The 20,060-nt window shown below is 37.0% G+C and overlaps 1 protein-coding gene across 9 annotated transcripts in view; it reads right to left on the bottom strand.

The window, feature by feature from the left end:
- LOC120532692 (dmX-like protein 1) overlaps positions 1-20,060 on the bottom strand; it is a 315,909-nt gene that overhangs the window by 109,238 nt on the left and 186,611 nt on the right. For all 9 annotated transcript variants that reach the window (XM_039758971.1, XM_039758979.1, XM_039758975.1 and 6 more), the window contains 5 exons: positions 16,535-16,632; positions 15,579-15,744; positions 7,176-7,446; positions 3,639-4,717; positions 3,315-3,506 (listed from right to left, as the gene is read on the bottom strand). In XM_039758971.1, coding sequence (XP_039614905.1) covers positions 3,315-3,506; positions 3,639-4,717; positions 7,176-7,446; positions 15,579-15,744; positions 16,535-16,632 — 1,806 coding nt within the window. The remainder of the gene's footprint in view (positions 1-3,314; positions 3,507-3,638; positions 4,718-7,175; positions 7,447-15,578; positions 15,745-16,534; positions 16,633-20,060) is intronic.

The raw sequence follows: 20,060 nt of genomic DNA, 5'->3' as shown, positions 1-20,060 counted from the left end.
TTTTACCACTTTACAGTGCTCTTTTGTGTAGCTAACTGTCCTTAATATGTTTGCTCACTGTGGTCGACTAAGCTGGAATCCACTTGAGACTTTGACTAGTTTGCCCATTTTAAAGGAAGCCACTCAGTTGTGTGATGGAATGTTAGCTGAAACAGTGGGTAACTGATACCCAGGCTAATGTAGCTTGTCAGCAAAATTACAATATTTTTCAATTACCATCTAATTTCCTATCCCACTTATCCTTGGCAGGGTCACAGGGTAGTTAGGGCCTATCCTTATGGTGTTATATTTTGAATAAGCAATTCTTGTTTTAGCCTACAATTGCTTCGTCCTGGGTATGACATTAATCTGCATCCAGCTCTAAAAGCAGGTCCTCCAGCTTACAGGGAAAATTTAGGGATTGGTGGCAGGTTTCACATTAAACCACTGTAAAAAAAAAAACAAAAAAAACTCACACTGTTCCAGTGTGGTGCTGATGTGTCACCTGATGCATTCTGGTCCCAATCCAGGTGGTACGATGTGTGGTGGATGCGGCAACACACTATCAGTGCATTCTCCCAACCAGCCTATGAGGGGAGATCCAGGCTCTATACATGATAGTGCTTGTTTGGTCTTGTGGGCAGTGCATATAGTGGGCCAGTACCAGAGATGCGCAAGGCTTCATTGGGATCCACCCTCCCTTCTACATCATATTCTAATATACACATACACAGATATCCAAGGAGGAATCCCCACTTCAAGAATTGTTTGTGGGCACACTGTACATTAGAAGAAGGCAATATCAATGAACACTAAGTGTACTATAGCCAAGACACGACGAAACAACAAAGTACAATTTTTTCTATAATGCATGCTGAGGCGATTTTTTTGTTCAGAAGACAGTAGGAGAACAACTACTGAGGGAATGTGTTTGAGTGTGTAAAAGTAATTAGTAACTTCAAGTATTCCTGCTGGTAAACATTTATTCAAATAAATTTAATCAGGCAGATCTAATTTTAGAGTTCCATGCCAATAGAGCACTGTGACTTCAACAAAATCTACATTAACTTTGAACAAATCACCTATGAATCATTGTACAGTGATCCCCCACTACATCATGGTTCTGCTATCGCGACCCCGCTACATTGCGGATTTATTAATACTATTATTATTACTAGGGGACTCTGCCCCCTGCTCACTTCGCTCGCCCACCCCGGGGTTTGGTTTACCGGATAAACAATTTAAAGAGATTGTTATTTTCATGGGAATTGTTACATATGCATTATTTTCATTTTTACTTTTAAAACTTTTGAAAAAACAATATTTGTCATTTATTTCCAGCACTGGGTGTGGTTACATCACTTTCTCGCAGCACTTACAACACTGCTCACATTGTGAAGGGGGGTCTGAACACACACTAAAGAGATGCAATCGGTTCAGCTGGTGCTCCTGCTGCTGGCCAGCTGTTAGTTGTGCTTGTCGTGCTTTGCATCAATAACTTAAAAGCCTGTACAGCAGCTGTCCTTTTGCCACTTCGCATCTCTGCCGCTCGCTTTGTGAAGGGGTGAGTTGAACGCACGCTAAGCAGAAGTGGACGGATCAGCTACTGGCTTTGTGCTGCTTCTGCCAAGATGCCTGTTCTGCTTGTCGCTCTGCACGTTCTTGCGGTTGGGGAGAGAATGTATGGGTGTGAGGGCTGAATGCACACTAAGGAGAAGTGCTTGGATCATCTGCTGGTTTTCTGTAGCTGCTGGCAAGCTGCGTGTTCTGCATAACCTTAGCCAGACATCCACATATCATATGTGTTTACAAAGTGTGTTTTAATAAGTTTACATGTGTTTAAAGCGTGTGGGATGGGTATTTTAAGGCTTAAACTATAAAAAAAATGCTTATTTATATGGTCTTTCTATATCGCGGATTTTCACCTATCGCTGATGGGTCTGGAACGTAATTTCCGCGATAGGCAGGGGATCACTGTAATAATTTTATTGCATAATGCTACATCTGCTTAGTTGCAGCAATCTGTAAGACAACAAAACTAATTCCTACATCCTGAGCTAAAACGGCCACACACTAATTCCCTTAAGTAGACACTTTTCGCGGTACATGGGTAGAGCAGCTAATTATTCATAATTCACAAGCGTCTCTCCAATGCACCAGCCATGCCTCCAAGTACAATTGTATCGAATATTGTCTAGGTTTTGAAATGACAATGTTAACTCTTACAAAATGGCAGAGCCTTACAGGATATGTAGAATCTTGTTGAATAGGCCTGTCAATGTCTATATGCCTGCCTTAAATAGACAACTCACTTCATACAGAGATATAATGAAAACAAAAGAAACCTCACCTTAAACATCTGACTAGCAACAAGCGGCCAGCGCACATGCATGCTCAGATGCTGCATGTTCAAGACCTCTACAGCTCTGAACTAATTCTTTGCTCCTGATAATTGCCAACTCAGACTGCACTCTGATCAACAATTCCTCTCATCAACCTCTGCACACACCAACTGACAGGTAGAAATTGAAGTTTTATCTGCAACTCTGCGAGACTTGTCCACTATACAGATACAACATCCTTAAATATGCTTTTTCACTTTGCCATAGTCACTCAATTGCTGCCTAATGAGAATATCTGGTATAAACTGCCCTAAATGTTAAAAGTTTAACTTAACAGAAAGTTTTCCCTCCTCGAATGGATTTGAGATTTAATGTTTTGTTTTGTATAGCTAGACCCACTCAATTGGACAAAGCACTCTCTTCACTACCCTAACCTACTATTTTCCTGGGCTTCTGATTGGCTAATAAAATGTTGACAATCTAGTTAGGAGACACAAAAACTATTGCCCCACAGGGTGCTATGAATTAAAAGACCTATCCAGCTAATCTAATAAAGCTTTTGACTGTCTTGTTAATTTATAAAGTTAAATTCTTTTCATAAAAAAAAAAAATCACATAAACAAAATTTAAAACAGTCAAAATCTATCTGTTTGATTACAAAAAAAATATTCACTTGTTAGAGAGTTTATGATTCTTATTTTTTGTGGGTAAAAAAAGGAGTGGGGGGCAGTAACCATACTATATCAAATGCTTTTGGTAATTTTCAAAACAATAACCAGCCAACTACATTAATGTCCAAAAACTAATAACATTGTTTGTCACAAAAGGATTATATATTACCAAAAAAAAATGCATAAATAAAAATCTGAGAATAATGTTGCTTTTATGTTGAGACATATTCCAAGCAACTGTTTGTAAGAGCAACTTGCAAAAAAATTAAAAGTTATAATATTTAAAATGTAAAAGAGCACAATGACTGCCAACAGTTCTCACCTTGTTATTTTTGATGTCCGGGTGTGGAGGTGAGTCTAGGTCTATTAGAGTATGCAGAATGTCATGGGTTAGGTTTGTCAGATATACCACAGGATTAGTTACAACTGTTTTTGCACTTGCAGTACATGCTAAAAGGAAAGGCACACAGTTTTGGTGTTGCTCAGGATTTATAGGTGTTTGTTGTGCATTGTCCTAAAAAAATAAAACTACATTAGATACAAGGCATCAATGACACTGCAAACCTCTATAATAATTACTCTTTTAAACATGGCTCTATTTAGGAACAACTTTTTAATTCAAAAATAAAATCCACAAAAATATTACCTGCTGAGATTCTTGTAATAGTAAAATTAATTCCATTCTGACTGATGCAAGACCTCCACCATGAGAGCCATGGAGACTGCAATAACTAAGAAACATCCTTAGAAGAGACTGGTTCTTTACAAGCCACTGATGTCTACTTTGAAGGTACTCCTTGTAACGTACAGCATTTTGCTGATTATTCATTGATTCCATTGATCTTCCAGAAGACAGAATATCATCTACTTTTGTTGCATTAATGCTACCAGAATAGTCCATATCCAAATTATAATTGCACACTTTTTGTAAAGCTGCAACCTCTCTTTCTAACCAGTGATACAGCTGGTATCTTAACTTGCCACCCTCTACTTCATAACCAGTAGATAGTGTTCGAAGCTCAGTGGTGAGTATTTTAAGACAAGCATTGAATTTCAACTGAGCTGTAATACTGTCATCAGAAGAGATTACAGCGCTGGTGATATCAAAAGTGCTAGACGACTCAGTATAGGTAGAACTGATCTCAGCTTTCTCTTTAATAATGTTGTTATTCTCAGTTTTTATGTTTTTCATTGACAAGCCAGATTGTTCATTATCTATATCTTCTTCATCAGTGTCCCATTTTAAGTTTAAATTTTCATCTGGAATAATTAAAGAAGGTTGACTCCAGTCAAAGCTAAGAACAGAATCTGAATGCCCATCAGAAACAGATCTAAAACCATTTACAAATGGCTGAGACAAATCAAAATCTGAAGATGTTTCTTCCTTAACATCCAATGAAAGTGAAAGGTCTTGAGAACTGTCTGACAAAATTGATATGTTTTCACCTAAAAGTGTCTTGTTTTTCCGGACTACTTTTGGCATCTTAGACAACACTTCTAATGCAAGCATGGGGCATCCAGCTTTAAAATGTGAATGAGCAGTTGTAAAGAAAAGTCTCCTCTCAACCAAACTAATAGAGTCAGCCAAACTGCTCTCAACTGTTAGTCCCATCTTTGATGTAAGCTTTTCTGAGGAGGCAAAATGTCTTCGCAACAAGAGAGGATGGGTTCGCAAATAATTGTAAAAGTTAAATACCATAGGGTTACAGGAGGATGACAAGGCACCTAAAACAAAATCAAATATAAGTTAAACAGTAGTTTGTAGAAGAAAGTACTTTCAGAAAAATATTTAGTACAACCAACTTGTTTGATAAACCTATAATTTATAATACTGTCAGATTGTGCCAAATTATCACAGGTAATAAATGTCATAATATGGAAATTCTACAATACATCTTGTGGGAGCAATACACTTACATGCTGATTTTTTGCTTACGTAAATAAATGTGACATAAATAAGGAATCAAAGAACAGTCTCAACTTGTACAACAACTTGATTTCAATGTGTCAAAATTCAATAACTACTAGGACTAAAATATAAAACTAATATATACAAGCACTTTACATACAGTACAAGTTCACAGACTGATGTGAAAGCAGAAGGAATGCTAGCTAGGAAACAATGAATACAATAACTTTTTTAAAGTCACCGCTCACAACTTTGTGCAGTGTATTGCATAAGACAAGACGACACTTTTTAGCCTGGGATGAGATGTGACTTTTTTTAGAGAGATACTTTCATGTTCCACGAGACGAGACTTTGTGCCAATAAATTTAACCACGGCCGAAAAAAATGTAGATGACAAAGTAGAACGTCGTAAAAAATTCAAAACCATTGGCATGATACACATGCAGAGCAGGTTAGAGATAAAGAAAGTAGCAAAAATTCAAAAGTCTCAAAAAAAATGAGAGTAAAGATCGTATTACCGCAAACGGAAATTACTCTGTGAAATAACGGAACAGTGAAAAGAGATCAAATATACTGTTCAGATTTAAATTTTAAGTCGAAGACTTGTAGATCGTCTAATTTGTGTCGCCATCTAGGAAACGTAGTGTTTCTTCCCAATGAAAAGACATATCAGAGAGAATTAAAAGATTTGTTGTTTAGTGAAAATGAAATCCACATACTCTAGCAGCAGAGATGCTAAGTGGCTAGCGCTTAGAGCAGGCCGGGGGGTTGGCGAGCAAAGCGAGCAGGGGACGTAGCCCCTTAGTTATACACTATGTACAACATTTCTGGAAATATTAAGGACTACTGAAACTGATCTTTTACTTCATCTGTAATGATTCATTCATAATAAGGATATGTCTCAGACTATTGTGCATATAGTACTTAATGACTACCTTCTTTCACTGTATAATGTAACTGATATTTGACACCTTAAGTATCTGTTTAAAATCAGTAACCAAGTGGGCAATGTACTACACATATACCACTATCAGCAGAAATACTCTTACCAAAGCAAAATATTTCTGAGGCTGACAGTAGTTCTTGGCATCAACAGAAAAGCCAAATATAGTACTGAAAGTAGCCAAAACATTTAAGGCAGTATGCAGAAAATGAACAATCAAACTGATCCCCTTCAACAAATACTGTACTTTTTTACTCACACACTTTGTTAATGTACTTTGGGTCGGTCATGCCATAAGTGAACACAACTACCTTGCCCTTAATTCTTAATATAAAGAAAGAAAAAACGGCTATTGCAACAGAATGTTTATCAATGGCTAAAAAAATGTAATTAAATCTAGTTATAGAAGTGAAAAAACTAAGAATAAAACAACAAAATAAAAACATCTCTAATTCCTAAACTTAAAATGTTAATGAAGAACTGTAAACTAGATCTTAAGACTGACTTTATATTAAAGTAAATTCTGAAACAAACTTCAAAGGATTCAAAGAAAACAGAATTACTATAAAAGCAAATATATAAAGTTCATAGTTTTGATGCCTTCAGTGAGAATCTACCAATGTAAATGGTCATGAAAATAAAGAAAACACATTGAATGAGGAGGTGTGTCCAAACTTTTAGCCTGTACTGTATGTATGTATGTATGTGTATATATATATATATATATATATATATATATATATATATATATATATATATATATATAATGTATATACACAATGCCTTGTGCCCCGTGTTGGCTGGGATTGGCTCCAGCAGATCCCCATGACCCTGTAGTTAGGATATAGCAGGTTAGATAATGGATATATATATATATACACACATCCATGTTTTTTTTTTTTTTTAACTTTTTTTCACAAGGAAATAGATATTAGTATTAGAAAAATTGCACTCAAAATTTAAAAAATGGGACCTATACCTGTACTGACATTTATTTTGCCAATGAGAGAAGTTTGTGCTACTCACAGTATGCTAACATTCGTGAATGCTTTTTATCTAGAAAACCTAATTAAGAAAATGTCAAGAGATGTGCCTTTGATGGTGAAGATAGATAGGAAACAAAGGAAATGTACAAGTAAATGTGTGAAAAGTAACATACTCTGGTAACTGTATTGCTCCTTTTCTTACCGATTATACAGCTTGTCTTAAATGTCCTAAAATTATAGAAATTATGTTACAGGAATCAAACAGGCCAAGTCAGTTATAGTACCTTGAGATTATAAAAGTACAATGTATACATTTTAAGTAGTTATAATATTCTTCAGTGTTACCTGTGGCCTGTGGTTGGTGATCTTCTTGTACTGGCATTTCTAACAATGTGTCAAGAGCTCTACCATAATCCTCCAGTATCCAAAAAGCCATACTTCGCAATAAAGGATCGTGGTGCATCTGGGACATTTTAAATGTTCTTTCATTACTGTCATACCCCAAAATCCGCTTCTTCAGTATATTTTTGTAAGTGGAGGATGTTTCAAAATCTGACTCAAACAGTCGTGAAATCACCAGAGCCAGCTGAATGTCATGCATTTTCTCAAGGCAAACCTGCAAATAACATCAATTATTACAAATGTAAGAAGGCACACGTTGCATTACAGTATACAAAAGCAAACCCTCTACTAACCAATATCATACAAACCAGGTAAAAGTCTGTTAAAAGTAAATTAGAAAAAAAGTAACCAGAGTATGAGACTTTGTAGCATTAATTGTTATTGAAAGTGACCATGGCACTTCTAATGCGAGTTCCTTGATGACCGGCTGCTTAATTAGGAGTATAAATATTTCAGAATATCAAGAATATCTCTCTATTATAAAAAGAAATCCTGGAAAACAAAAGCAAGGCAACGATACGTGATCTTCTCGCAAGTTCTAGAAAGATATTTAAAAGACCCGCAAGACAAAAGAGTTTTGCCATGGAGTGTCTTGCAGGGACTGTAAACATGAGACTTGGTGCCAAGAGACTGTCCCAGGGCTGTCTCGCGAGGACGTGGAATATGAGATTCTTGCAAGATACTCCCTATTTACAAAAGATATCATATAAGAGCACATCCATCAAAAAACAGTTAGTCGTGTAAAAGCACGCAGTGCACACAGATGATATGCTCTCAACACATATAAAGAGTATAAGGAATATATGGAGAATATACACTCAAAGGTGTTGGGAGAGACAAAAAAAGGCAGATAAGAGATTATTAAACCAGTAAAATTAGAAAGCATTGCAGCGTCACAGCAAGGTTGCGGTCTTTTTGGTTTTAAGTGACTGTTCAATTGAGGGAGGGCGGAGTACAACACGGAAGACTGATAGCGAGGTATTGATTGATGTGGTGGGGGGAGGGGTGAGACGCGGGGGATGAGGGATTGGAGTGGGTGCTAGAAAGTTGTGTTTGGGGTTACGAAGTCAGCAATTGTTCAAGTAAAACTTACAAGGGACGCTATTGGTGGATGGCTGAGAAGCTACCAAATCAAAGCATTTATTACGTATTAAATACAACTCCTCAATGATGTACTATATGCTTCCCGCAAAGTGCTTCGCATACTTAAAAGCCCAAACACCACCTATTCATTTTTGATTGTTTGCTTTTTTCTCTCTCTCTCTGACATTCTCTGCTCCTGACGGAGGGGGTGTGAGCAGATTAGCTGTTCACACACTGGCCTAGAGGATACGGATGCTCCTCTGAAAAATGCTGAAAGACATACCTTCACAATGTTGCCTTCCATGCAGCCGCTTTGTCGTGGTGCTTCGCATACTTAAAAGTCCGAACAGCACATATTGATTTTTGATTGTTTGCTTTTCTCTCTCCGTCTCTCTCACTCCCTTTCTGACATTCTCTACTCCTGACATGCACTCCTTTGAAGAGGAAGATATGTTTGCATTCTTTTAATTGTGAGAGGGAACTGTCATCTCTGTCTTGTCATGGAACACAGTTTAAACTCTTGAAAAAGAGACAAATGTGTGTTTGCAGTGTTTTAAAGTCACTATCCCTACAACCTCCTGTGTTTCTGTGCAAATCTGTGACCCAAGCGTGACAATATAAAAATAATATAAACGTATGGTATTAACTTTGCAGATTTTCACCTTTCACAGGCAGTTCTGGAACGCAACCCCCGCGATCGAGGAGGGAACACTATAATCATCAGAACCAGGTGTAATTAAAAAAAGAGTAGGACAAATCGAGGTCATAAATAAAAGGCAAAGAGTAGACAACAAAGTCTTTTCGCATTTGCATCACTCAATGCACAAAACGTGGATTTACACAATAATAGACCATACGCTATGAGAATCTGTGGTCCCGCAACAGTTAAAGCAACAACAAGTTGAATTTCAAAGAATACACAATTCGGTCAGGTTATATTTATGATCACGGAGAAGAGATGCAAATTTTAACAGGCAAAAAGAAAGGTAATGTATATATTCCGCGAATAATAATAAAATAAAGAAGATCGTGATATGCCATTCGTATTAAAATGTTTACAGTTTACAGTGAGAATAGCTTTTGCTATGACAATCAATTAGCCACAGGGACAAACTTTAGAAAAAGTCAAATTATTTATTAGAGAAACAGAAACAATATTCACTCGCGGGCAGTTATACGTTGCGTTGTCACAATGTGTGTCCAAAAAATATTGTTTTTAATGAAGCTTTAAAAGTAAAAGTGCAAATAATGAAATTGAAACAATTCCAAAGAAAAAAAAAATGTAATTGTATATCTAATCAACCAATCACAGGGGTTGGCAAGTGAAGTCCCCTAGTTTACATAAAATCATTCTCTATAGTGACAATATCAACATTGTAATTTTTTTCATTTGTTAAAATATGTTGCTGATGTGTTGCATTATTCTGCATTTTTGGAAAGCCAGCATTTCTTTTTTTTTTTCCAATTTTCATTTTAAAATGTTAATGTGGAGTACAGGTAAAATTCTGTTACAACGAACTCCCAGGAACCTAAAAATTATTTTGTTGTGACGAAAATTGCATTGTAATGAGATTCTGTATTTGTTACTATAGTGCTTTCTTTAACTTGCGCCCAGGCATTTGCAATTATTTCAATAGCTTCTTTCGCGTTAATTTTAATTTCCTCCTGCCTACAAGTTATGATGACAAGAATTTTTCTCAACACTTCCTTGCGATAATACACTTTCAGAGTGCGAATGATGCCCAAATCCAATGGCTGAAGCACTGCTGTGCAATTGGGTGGGAGGAATTTAACACGAACATTATCCAAATGTGGAAGCATGTTGTGGGCAGCACAGTTATCAATCAGAAGCCAAATCATCCTTTTCTTCTTCATATTGTGAGGTTTCTGAACTCTTTTGAGACCCCCCCCCCACCCCCATCCCACCCAACGGGAACGACATGCTGAAGTGTGTCCCGAAGCACGATTGCAGCTTCTGTGGAGGATTGTTTGTCCATTGCCGGGGCACGGCAAAAACAGGCTCATAGCGCTACAGTGAAGTGACACAGAAGCAAATCATAAAAGGTCAGGGTCGCACTATAAGTCCCTGTCTTGCACCCCAAAACATAAGGCTGAGTCTCAGTACTTTAGCAAAACCAATTATATTCAGCTTGAAACAGGAATGGCACGCTTATTTATTGTAGTGTGATCTGCCACTCTGCTATTCACAGACACAGCAGTCAGGCAGGGTCGTGGCCAGATCAGTGATCAAGTAATCCTGTTTTCTGAATTTACATTGTTCCTTCCATCACCCATCGATATCTTTTCTGTTTCCTTTGGCGGAGAGACGCAGCATAGCTTTGAGCCTGCTTTTGCTCCGGCAACAGATAAACAGTCTTCCATAGACGCTGGATCCTGAGTTGGTTTGTTGTGTGGTGGGTGCGGCAATGTGCTGTATCAGCGCGTGCTCCTAACCTCTATCTCTCTCTCTCTCTCTACGGATGTGGAGATCGGACTTTGCGAAGCTCTTCGGCGTATCATCCAGTTAGGGGAGGTACCAAGAGAGTTTACAAACCTCACATTTTCTTGAATGAGTGCCACATTAATAAGAATGTTTCTTGAACGAGCATCACTGAACCACATAAAAACTGCTTTTTTGACGTCTTCAAATGCAGCAGTTCACCTATGTTTGCAACCCGAGATTTATTTTTCTTTTTTTGCTCGGTCTTTCAAGAAAGTTGACAGCGTTGATGGTAAAATTCCAAATTTACTGGCAAAGTCTTTTTTCTTTTTGCTGCAAAAATGTAAAGTCTAATATGAACTGTTATCGTTTTCTTGACAATGAGTCAAATTCCAATGGATGTTTTTCAAATGTTGACGAGCAATAAGCAAAAGGTATCACTGAAAACCACAGGAAACAAAAAAGGCAAAAACAAAAAAAGCAACAGTATGAGGAATGTTCGAAGAAAGAAAACAAAAATTACCATATTTCTGTTTGGGGATCGTTGTGCACAACTAAGCTGTGGCCACAGAACTAACTGCTCTGTGGATGATTCATTCAGGAATTTCAAGGTCTTTTGGGCACTTCGTTGTATGAAAGTATCTACTGAATGTACTTCGTAGTAATGGGATTTCTATATTCGAGTCATATGGGGAAACTGTCGGGACCATAAAAATACTTTGTTGTAATGAAAATTTCGCTGCAAAGATATTCGTTGTAACAGAATTTTACCTGTAGTTCTAAACTCAGAAAATTGGGTAGTGTCAATCACTTCAGAGATTTAATATTATTTGATTTTTTTTTTCTTCATCATACAGTGAGACTGGTGTAAGGGATAATATATGTTTATGGAAATGAAGGGAAGCATTAAGTTTTATTTACTTTTAATTTCTTTCTTATCCAAGTTTTGTTTTTTATCTTAATGAAATTGTTCATGAAGTACAAATACAGTGCTTATTAACTGTATCTTAAGGCACATATTATATTTAGTAGGGGATCACTTAAAATTGAGGAAAAGCTTTGTATGTGGGATTTCCGTTATTTTCCTGCAAAACTAGGTCAAAGGAATACCATTACTAAGGGAGTTTCCTCTGTAGTACACAGGTTCCCTTTTTGTTCTTTGACCAAATGGATTAAATCTTACATTCATAAGTGTCTGCATTGTTAACTGTAACATTATCATAATCTAAATTATGTTCCACAATTACATCAGTAATGAACCAGCCTTTAAGTGTATTAACTCCATACCTCTTCTTCAGAACATCTGCTAACCGATTGTCTATTTTTGATGAAAAGAAACTATGAATCTCCCTGTACCTTATGCTGGCTTGATAATGTACTTTACTTTTGGACTGATTAATTGTTTTATCTTGCAATTTATGGCCAAGGAAGGAATTTTTACAACTCTGAATAAGCAACAGATGTGATTCATAATAATAAAGATGACAACTCTAAAACAGTGAGACTTACAAGTTCACAAACTCTTTAAACCCTTTTAAAAAATGAGTAAATAAATAAATCAGTAAATGGATTGATTAAAAGGCTTTACGTTTCAAGTCCAAAGATGAAGCTGGAAAATTCAGGTTGCCTAACCAACTCAAAATGCAACTAGCAGTACCAGGCACCAAACAAAATTTCATGTAGTCCTAATTCAAAAAATATTTTTGTACGTAAGAAACTGCATTGCATCTACCACGGAAACTTGAAAAAAATCTAATTATGAAGAGCAAGTTGAGTTTGGAAAGAACGTTTTAACAATATTTTAAGTAGTAAACTCGACTTAACAATTTAACTTTTACGAAACAGTGGGAGGATGGTGGCAGCAGTACTGCTCTTGCTCTTAACACTAGAATTACCAGAGCCAACGAAAAAACGTATAAATCCGACCCACCTTAAATCCCTTCATACCTCTCCGTCAGCCTCTTTTGTCTTGTAAATGTTTCGATAAGCCCAAGGAGCCTGGTATACCATCCCCCCACCACCTCAGAACGGGCAATAAGTTCTCCCACTTCCTGCCTTGATTGATTATCTGGGAGTGAGCTATCCAGAATTGCAAGGGGATATAATTTGATGTGTGCTTTGTGTCTACAACAATCTATGTTAACACTTCATTTTAAACAGAAACATTTTTCATGTTTTAGTAATAAATGACAAAATGTAGACATGAACTGTATAATGTATGAAGGCTGATGGCCAAATATCAAATAAACACTTTCACAAAAGGTGCAAGAACAGAACGACAGCTTCCATGGTGTAGCAGTTAGAACTGCTGACTTATAATCCAGAGGTCGTGAGTCTGAAATCATCTCCCCTGCAAATTTACTGTTTTGTGTAGTGAGCTACTCTTATTGTTAATATTATACAATAAAAACATACATTTGATTTGTGTCTATAACAGCTGGTGTAAATTTATAGTAAGCTTCGGTTCCAAGACTGCCACTTCCCTCGGCCCCTTCAGTGTAATAGTAACCGCAGCATAGAGAGAAGTGTGTACATTGCAACAGGTACACATGTCGTAAATGTAGAAAAGACGGCCCTTGGGTATGTGGGAACTGTTAACATTTGAATCCGATGATTGCATATAGCGCGGAACTGACCTCTCTGTACTACTCTTTCCTCTGCATGTCCTGGAGTACAAAAGAAACAGCACTGTGCTTCAAAATGTGTAGTCTGCATGGGCAAGATCGAAAAAAAAAACGTGGTCGCTGATTACAAGTGCAAGAAGGCATGCGAATGAATATGAATAATATGAATAATGTTGCATCAGTGTCTCAATGTTTTCTGAAATGTACTATACAGGTCATAAAATGAGTTATTCCAAATATCATAAATATCTATGTCTCTGTTTTTTAGACAGTATGGCTTTGGCATCATAAGGTGTATACTAATTCAGCGTGAGCAGGAACACTCAATAAAATTGAATAAAAAAAAAATTCAAGTGACGGTGAGATACGAAGATCAGAGAATTTCCAGTTCCACTGTCTCAAAACACCACTCACATCTACAGTTATTCCAGTCAGATCTGGGGTGGGGGGTGGGTGTTGTATTGTGATCATGACTGAGAGAATAAAAGTGAAAAAAAAAAAAGTTTTACAAGTACTATAAATTTACACTGGCTGTTACAGACACAAATCAAATGTATGTTTTTATTATATAATATTAACAATAAAAGTAGCTCACTACTCAAAACGGTGAATTTGCGGGGGAGATGATTTCTAACTCATGACCTCTGGATTATAAATCGGCACTTCTAACCTCTGCACCAAGGAAGCTGTCGTACTGTTCTTGCACCTTTTGTGACAGTGTTTATTTGATATTTGGCCATCAGCTTTCACACATCATACAGTTCATGTCTACATTTTGTCATTTATTACTAAAACATGAAAAACGTTTCTGTTTTAATGAAGTGTTAACATAGATTGTTGTAGACACAAAACAAACATCAAATTATTTCCCCTTACAATTCTGGGTAGCTCACTCCCAGATAATCAATCAAGGCAGGAACTGGGAGAACTTCTTGCTCATTCTGAGGCAGTGGGGGGGATGGCATTGCAGGCTGCTTGGGCTTACTGACATATTTACAAGACAAAATAGGCTGATGGAGAGGTGAGAAGGGATTTAAGGTGAGACGGATTTACAAGTTTTTTCATAGGCTCTGGTAATTCTAGTGTTAATTCAGAGATGTCACTACATTCAAATGGCATGCTGTGACAGTCAGAAACTGTCAGAAATTCAACATGACCTTTAGCGACTCCCTTTACTTCAATCAAAAGATTTCCTCATTCACTATTTATGTCACTTATTTCTTCTTAACATGCAAACCCAATATTTTCTCATGACCTATGTCTCTCAAAGCCTTGTCTCTAGTCCATCACTGCATAGTTCTACCTGCAATACATCCAATAAGTGTGAACCCTCTCCTACTTATCCAAAATGCTGCTTGCTATATAACATGTTCTGATCCACACTTCATCCAAACTACATATATGCTTTGCTCTCTCAAGTGGCATCTGTGTTTGCTTGTATTCAGTTAAAAACTCTTGTTTTGATCTACAGGTTCTTGAATGGCTTTGCAAAGTACTACCCATAATCTTGGATTTCTCCATGCATTCCCCAAAGAGGTCTCCTTTTACCTTGGGCCTGCTTTAAACCTACCTGTTTTAATTAGGTAAAATATATATTCTGTCCTAGTTATTATTCCTAACCTATGGAATGAGCTTCCCATGTGGATTGATTTTAGTTTACTGATGATCAAGTACTTCATGAAGAGAAACATATTCACAGAACATCCTGGGAGTGCTGATAATCTGTACACTTGAGTATCTATAGCTGCACTGAACCAATAAACCATCCTCTTATCATGTTTTTGTAATATTTATAGTTTCTCAGGTACTTATGGGACACACCATAGCACTATTTTCTTTCACTACCTATTGTCATTAAGTTGTCACTTCCTTACCATGCAAACCTCAATATACATGTACAACATTTGAGTTTAAGTTACCCACTAATTAAGTAATTAAAGTAAATAAATACATTCAAAGCTGTTGGTAACTGAACATTGTTTGCACTTTAGGATATTTTAAAATTATTTAATGTAAGAAGAAACAGTATTTAAAATCTTTATTTTTTCAACTGAACAGAGGCACAAGTAGAACTAGAAGGAAAATAACATAAAAATGACTAAAATTAATTATTCTAGGAAGGTATTAAAGATGCAAATGCAAACAAAACTGTTCCTACAACTTCGAAGTTGATGTTTTCAAAATATTGTTTATATTTACCTCAACTGCATCTTTTAGTGAACCAGCCAATAAGAAGAATGCTACAGAGTGTACAAAGCGCTGTTTGCCAAGAAGTGAAAAGGCATTCTTTAAGGCAGCCTTTCTCCACCTATCTTCACTGAAGTTATTGCTGAAAAACTGAGTCATCTTCACATCCTTTAAAGACCTAATTAAAACAAAAATATTCCAACAGGAATACCTAGTTTATTATTTTCTATTTTAAAAAATACTTTTTTCAATCCAATTTTAATTAAAAGTTGAACTATCACAGAGAAAATATAGAACATTTTAAGTGTTAGCTTGCAATGGAAGTGCTGATGATGGTGCAGTAGTTTCAGCAGTAAATAGCTGTGCGTGTATGTGTGTGTGTAGGATGGAGCGATCTCAAAAGGGACACATATAAAATGAACACACAACAAATTATTCAGATGGAAAACACCATTTATCTGAATAAAATGCACCATGATACAGCTAAATGGTAAATTATGTTTTTTATACTCCACAGGCAGGCCTTAAAAGAAATGCCTCCATTATTACAGTATATTCACATGACTGTGTATCAGAAAATCTACTCTCTCAAACTGGTTAACAAGTTTGAATTTGACTTTGAATAAATGTTCCTGTAAACCTCAGCTTTTCCCATACCTTTATTACTACTGGCTGAGTGAGGCACAACAGACAATATCCAAAAGTCACTACTAAGACACTGAAGCCTTTTAAAACTACAACATGCCTCCAAAATCTTCTATAAATTTGATCTGGCAGGTTGTTGCTTTTGTAACCAAGGAGGTATGGATTTGGAAATTAAACTCCGTTCTATGGAGGATACTGGGGATTTAGGGGTGCTGGACAATGAAAACTACTGTAAGTGGAAAAAAATAAAATTACAAATTATACTGGATGTTTTCACGAAAAGAAACAATGCTTTTGATATTATTGTTTTCCAATAACAATACCTGTAGAGACCCCAGACTACCGCCTTCTTCTTCATCGCAAGATAATAAACTGCTGCATCTAAAGGATCATTATTTCTCTGGAAAGCTGATTTTGCAACCTGTGAAAAAAAGACCATGGCTATAGTTAATCATGTTGGTAGCAGTATCTTATCATGTTTTAATTTGTCAGGAGTATGTAAAAACAGATGAAACAAATTACAAGAAAATCATATACAAGGATTTTCCTTTGAAAATGCAATTCTGAAATAACAGCTTTTGCATGCAAAAAGCACTTCAAGCTTATGTGCTTCTTTAAGAATGTGTATTTCTGTAATGTTAGACCCAAATCAAAGGTAACCACTGCAAAAAAACAAACACTTCATATCAAACCAATCTTTCCTTTTTTTGGTCTGATTTCAAAATCCTCATGCACACAGTGCATTTACAATTATTTAGCTTGTTTAAATAAAGGAGATGTTGAAAAATATCAGTAGAATTTTAGATCTAATTCTTAATAATAATAATAATAATAATACATTTTATTTATACAAGGCGCCTTCCTCAGAACTCAAAGACACCGAACAAACAATAAATAAATAAATAAAAAGACACATTATAAACAACTTAAAACATCAGAAAAAAAGAGAAGATATAAAAATTAAAACCAAACAAAGCCACTGTAATCATAAAGAAAAAGCCATTTTAAACAGATGTGTTTTAAGTTTACATTTAAAGGTTGAAAATGATTCAGTATTTCTGAGCTCAGTAGGTAATGAATTCCAGAGCTTGGGAGCAGAACAGCTGAATGCTCTGCTCCCCATGGAGGTTAGACAGGCGAGAGGGACGGTCAGGTGGATGGAGACAGAGGATCTAAGGTTATGGGAGGGAATGGCAAAATCAATTTGAAACTTAATTGGGAGCCAATGAAGCTGCTGCAAGATTGGAGTAATATGGTGAATAGAAGAGGTTCGAGTAATGATGCGAGCTACAGAATTCTGGACTAGCTGAAACCTGAAGGCGAGAGGGACGGTCAGGTGGATGGAGACAGAGGATCTAAGGTTATGGGAGGGAATGGCAAAATCAATTTGAAACTTAATTGGGAGCCAATGAAGCTGCTGCAAGATTGGAGTAATATGGTGAATAGAAGAGGTTCGAGTAATGATGCGAGCTACAGAATTCTGGACTAGCTGAAACCTATGAAGAGATTTATTAGAGAGACCAAAGAGGAGTGAACTGCAGTAGTCCAGACGAGAAGTAGCAAGACTGTGAACAAGAATGACAGTGGTTTGGGGAGTGAGGGAGGAGTGGATGCGATTAATATTACATACAGTGGTGTGAAAAACTATTTGCCCCATTCCTGATTTCTTATTCTTTTGCATGTTTGTCACACAAAATGTTTCTGATCATCAAACACATTTAACCATTAGTCAAATACAACACAAGTAAACACAAAATGCAGTTTTTAAATGATGGTTTTTATTATTTAGGGAGAAAAAAAAATCCAAACCTACATGGCCCTGTGTGACAAAGTAATTGCCCCCTTGTTAAAAAATAACCTAACTGTGGTGTATCACACCTGAGTTCAATTTCCGTAGTCACCCCCAGGCCTGATTACTGCCACACCTGTTTCAATCAAGAAATCACTTCAATAGGAGCTGCCTGACACAGAGAAGTAGACCAAAAGCACCTCAAAAGCTAGACATCATGCCAAGATCCAAAGAAATTCAGGAACAAATGAGAACAGAAGTAATTGAGATCTATCAGTCTGGTAAAGGTTATAAAGCCATTTCTAAAGCTTTGGGACTCCAGCGAACCACAGTGAGAGCCATTATCCACAAATGGCAAAAACATGGAACAGTGGTGAACCTTCCCAGGAGTGGCCGGCCGACCTAAATTACCCCAAGAGCGCAGAGACAACTCATCCGAGAGGTCACAAAAGACCCCAGGACAATGTCTAAAGAACTGCTGGCCTCACTTGCCTCAATTAAGGTCAGTGTTCACGACTCCACCACAAGAAAGAGACTGGGCAAAAACGGCCTGCATGGCAGATTTCCAAGACGCAAACCACTGTTAAGCAAAAAGAACATTAGGGCTCGTCTCAATTTTGCTAAGAAACATCTCAATGATTGCCAAGACTTTTGGGAAAATACCTTGTGGACTGATGAGACAAAAGTTGAACTTTTTGGAAGGCAAATGTCCCGTTACATCTGGTGTAAAAGTAACACAGCATTTCAGAAAAAGAACATCATACCAACAGTAAAATATGGTGGTGATAGTGTGATGGTCTGGGGTTGTTTTGCTGTTTTTAGGACCTGGAAGGCTTGCTGTGATAGATGGAACCATGAATTCTACTGTCTACCAAAAAATCCTGAAGGAGAATGTCCGGCCATCTGTTCGTCAACTCAAGCTGAAGCGATCTTGGGTGCTGCAACAGGACAATGACCCAAAACACACCAGCAAATCCACCTCTGAATGGCTGAAGAAAAACAAAATGAAGACTTTGGAGTGGCCTAGTCAAAGTCCTGACCTGAATCCAATTGAGATGCTATGGCATGACCTTAAAAAGGCGGTTCATGCTAGAAAACCCTCAAATAAAGCTGAATTACAACAATTCTGCAAAGATGAGTGGTCCAAAATTCCTCCAGAGCTGTAAAGACTCATTGCAAGTTATCGCAAACGCTTGATTGCAGTTATTGCTGCTAAGGGTGGCCCAACCAGTTATTAGGTTCAGGGGGCAATTACTTTTTCACACAGGGCCATGTAGGTTTGGATTTTTTTCTCCCTAAATAATAAAACCATCATTTAAAAACTGCATTTTGTGTTTACTTGTGTTATATTTGACTAATGGTTAAATGTGTTTGATGATCAGAAACATTTTGTGTGACAAACATGCAAAAGAATAAGAAATCAGGAAGGGGGCAAATAGTTTTTCACACCACTGTAGGCAGACCAGGTGATTTTATTAATGTGAGATTGGAAAGGTAGAGTACTGTCAAGGATGACACCCAGACACTTAACCTGAAGTGATGTTGAAACAATAGAGTTATCAATCACAAGAGAAAGATTCGGCTTAGGATAATGATGATTTTGAGCCAATGAGGAGAACCTCAGTTTTGTCACTGTTTAATTTAAGAAAATTCAAAGAAAACCAGGATTTAATTTTAGAAATACAGTCAATAGCCGAAGATGGAGTAAAGGAAGAGGTGGGTTTACTAGCAAGGTAGAGCTGGGTGTCATCAGCATAACAGTGAAAATTAATGTTATGTTACGAAAGATATTGCGAAGGGGAAGAAGGTAAATAATAAAAAGATGAGGCCTCAGGAGAGAGCCCTGGGGTACACCTGAAGTAACAGCGGTGGGTTGGGATGTGAAAGTTGTAAGGTGAATGAACTGAGTGCGGCCTGAGAGGTAGGATCTGAACCAATCAAGTGGAGTGTGGGTAATTCCAATCAAAGATAATCTATTAAGGAGAGTGATATGACAAATAGTATCAAAGGCCACACTCAAATCAAGAAGGATAAGAATAGTAATTAAACCAGAGTCAGCA

The sequence above is a fragment of the Polypterus senegalus genome, chromosome 7 (genome assembly GCF_016835505.1).
Source record: "Polypterus senegalus isolate Bchr_013 chromosome 7, ASM1683550v1, whole genome shotgun sequence".
NCBI lineage: Eukaryota > Metazoa > Chordata > Cladistia > Polypteriformes > Polypteridae > Polypterus > Polypterus senegalus.
The sequence above is the reverse complement of the archived record's forward strand: the minus strand, read 5'-3'. Positions and strand labels throughout refer to the sequence as shown.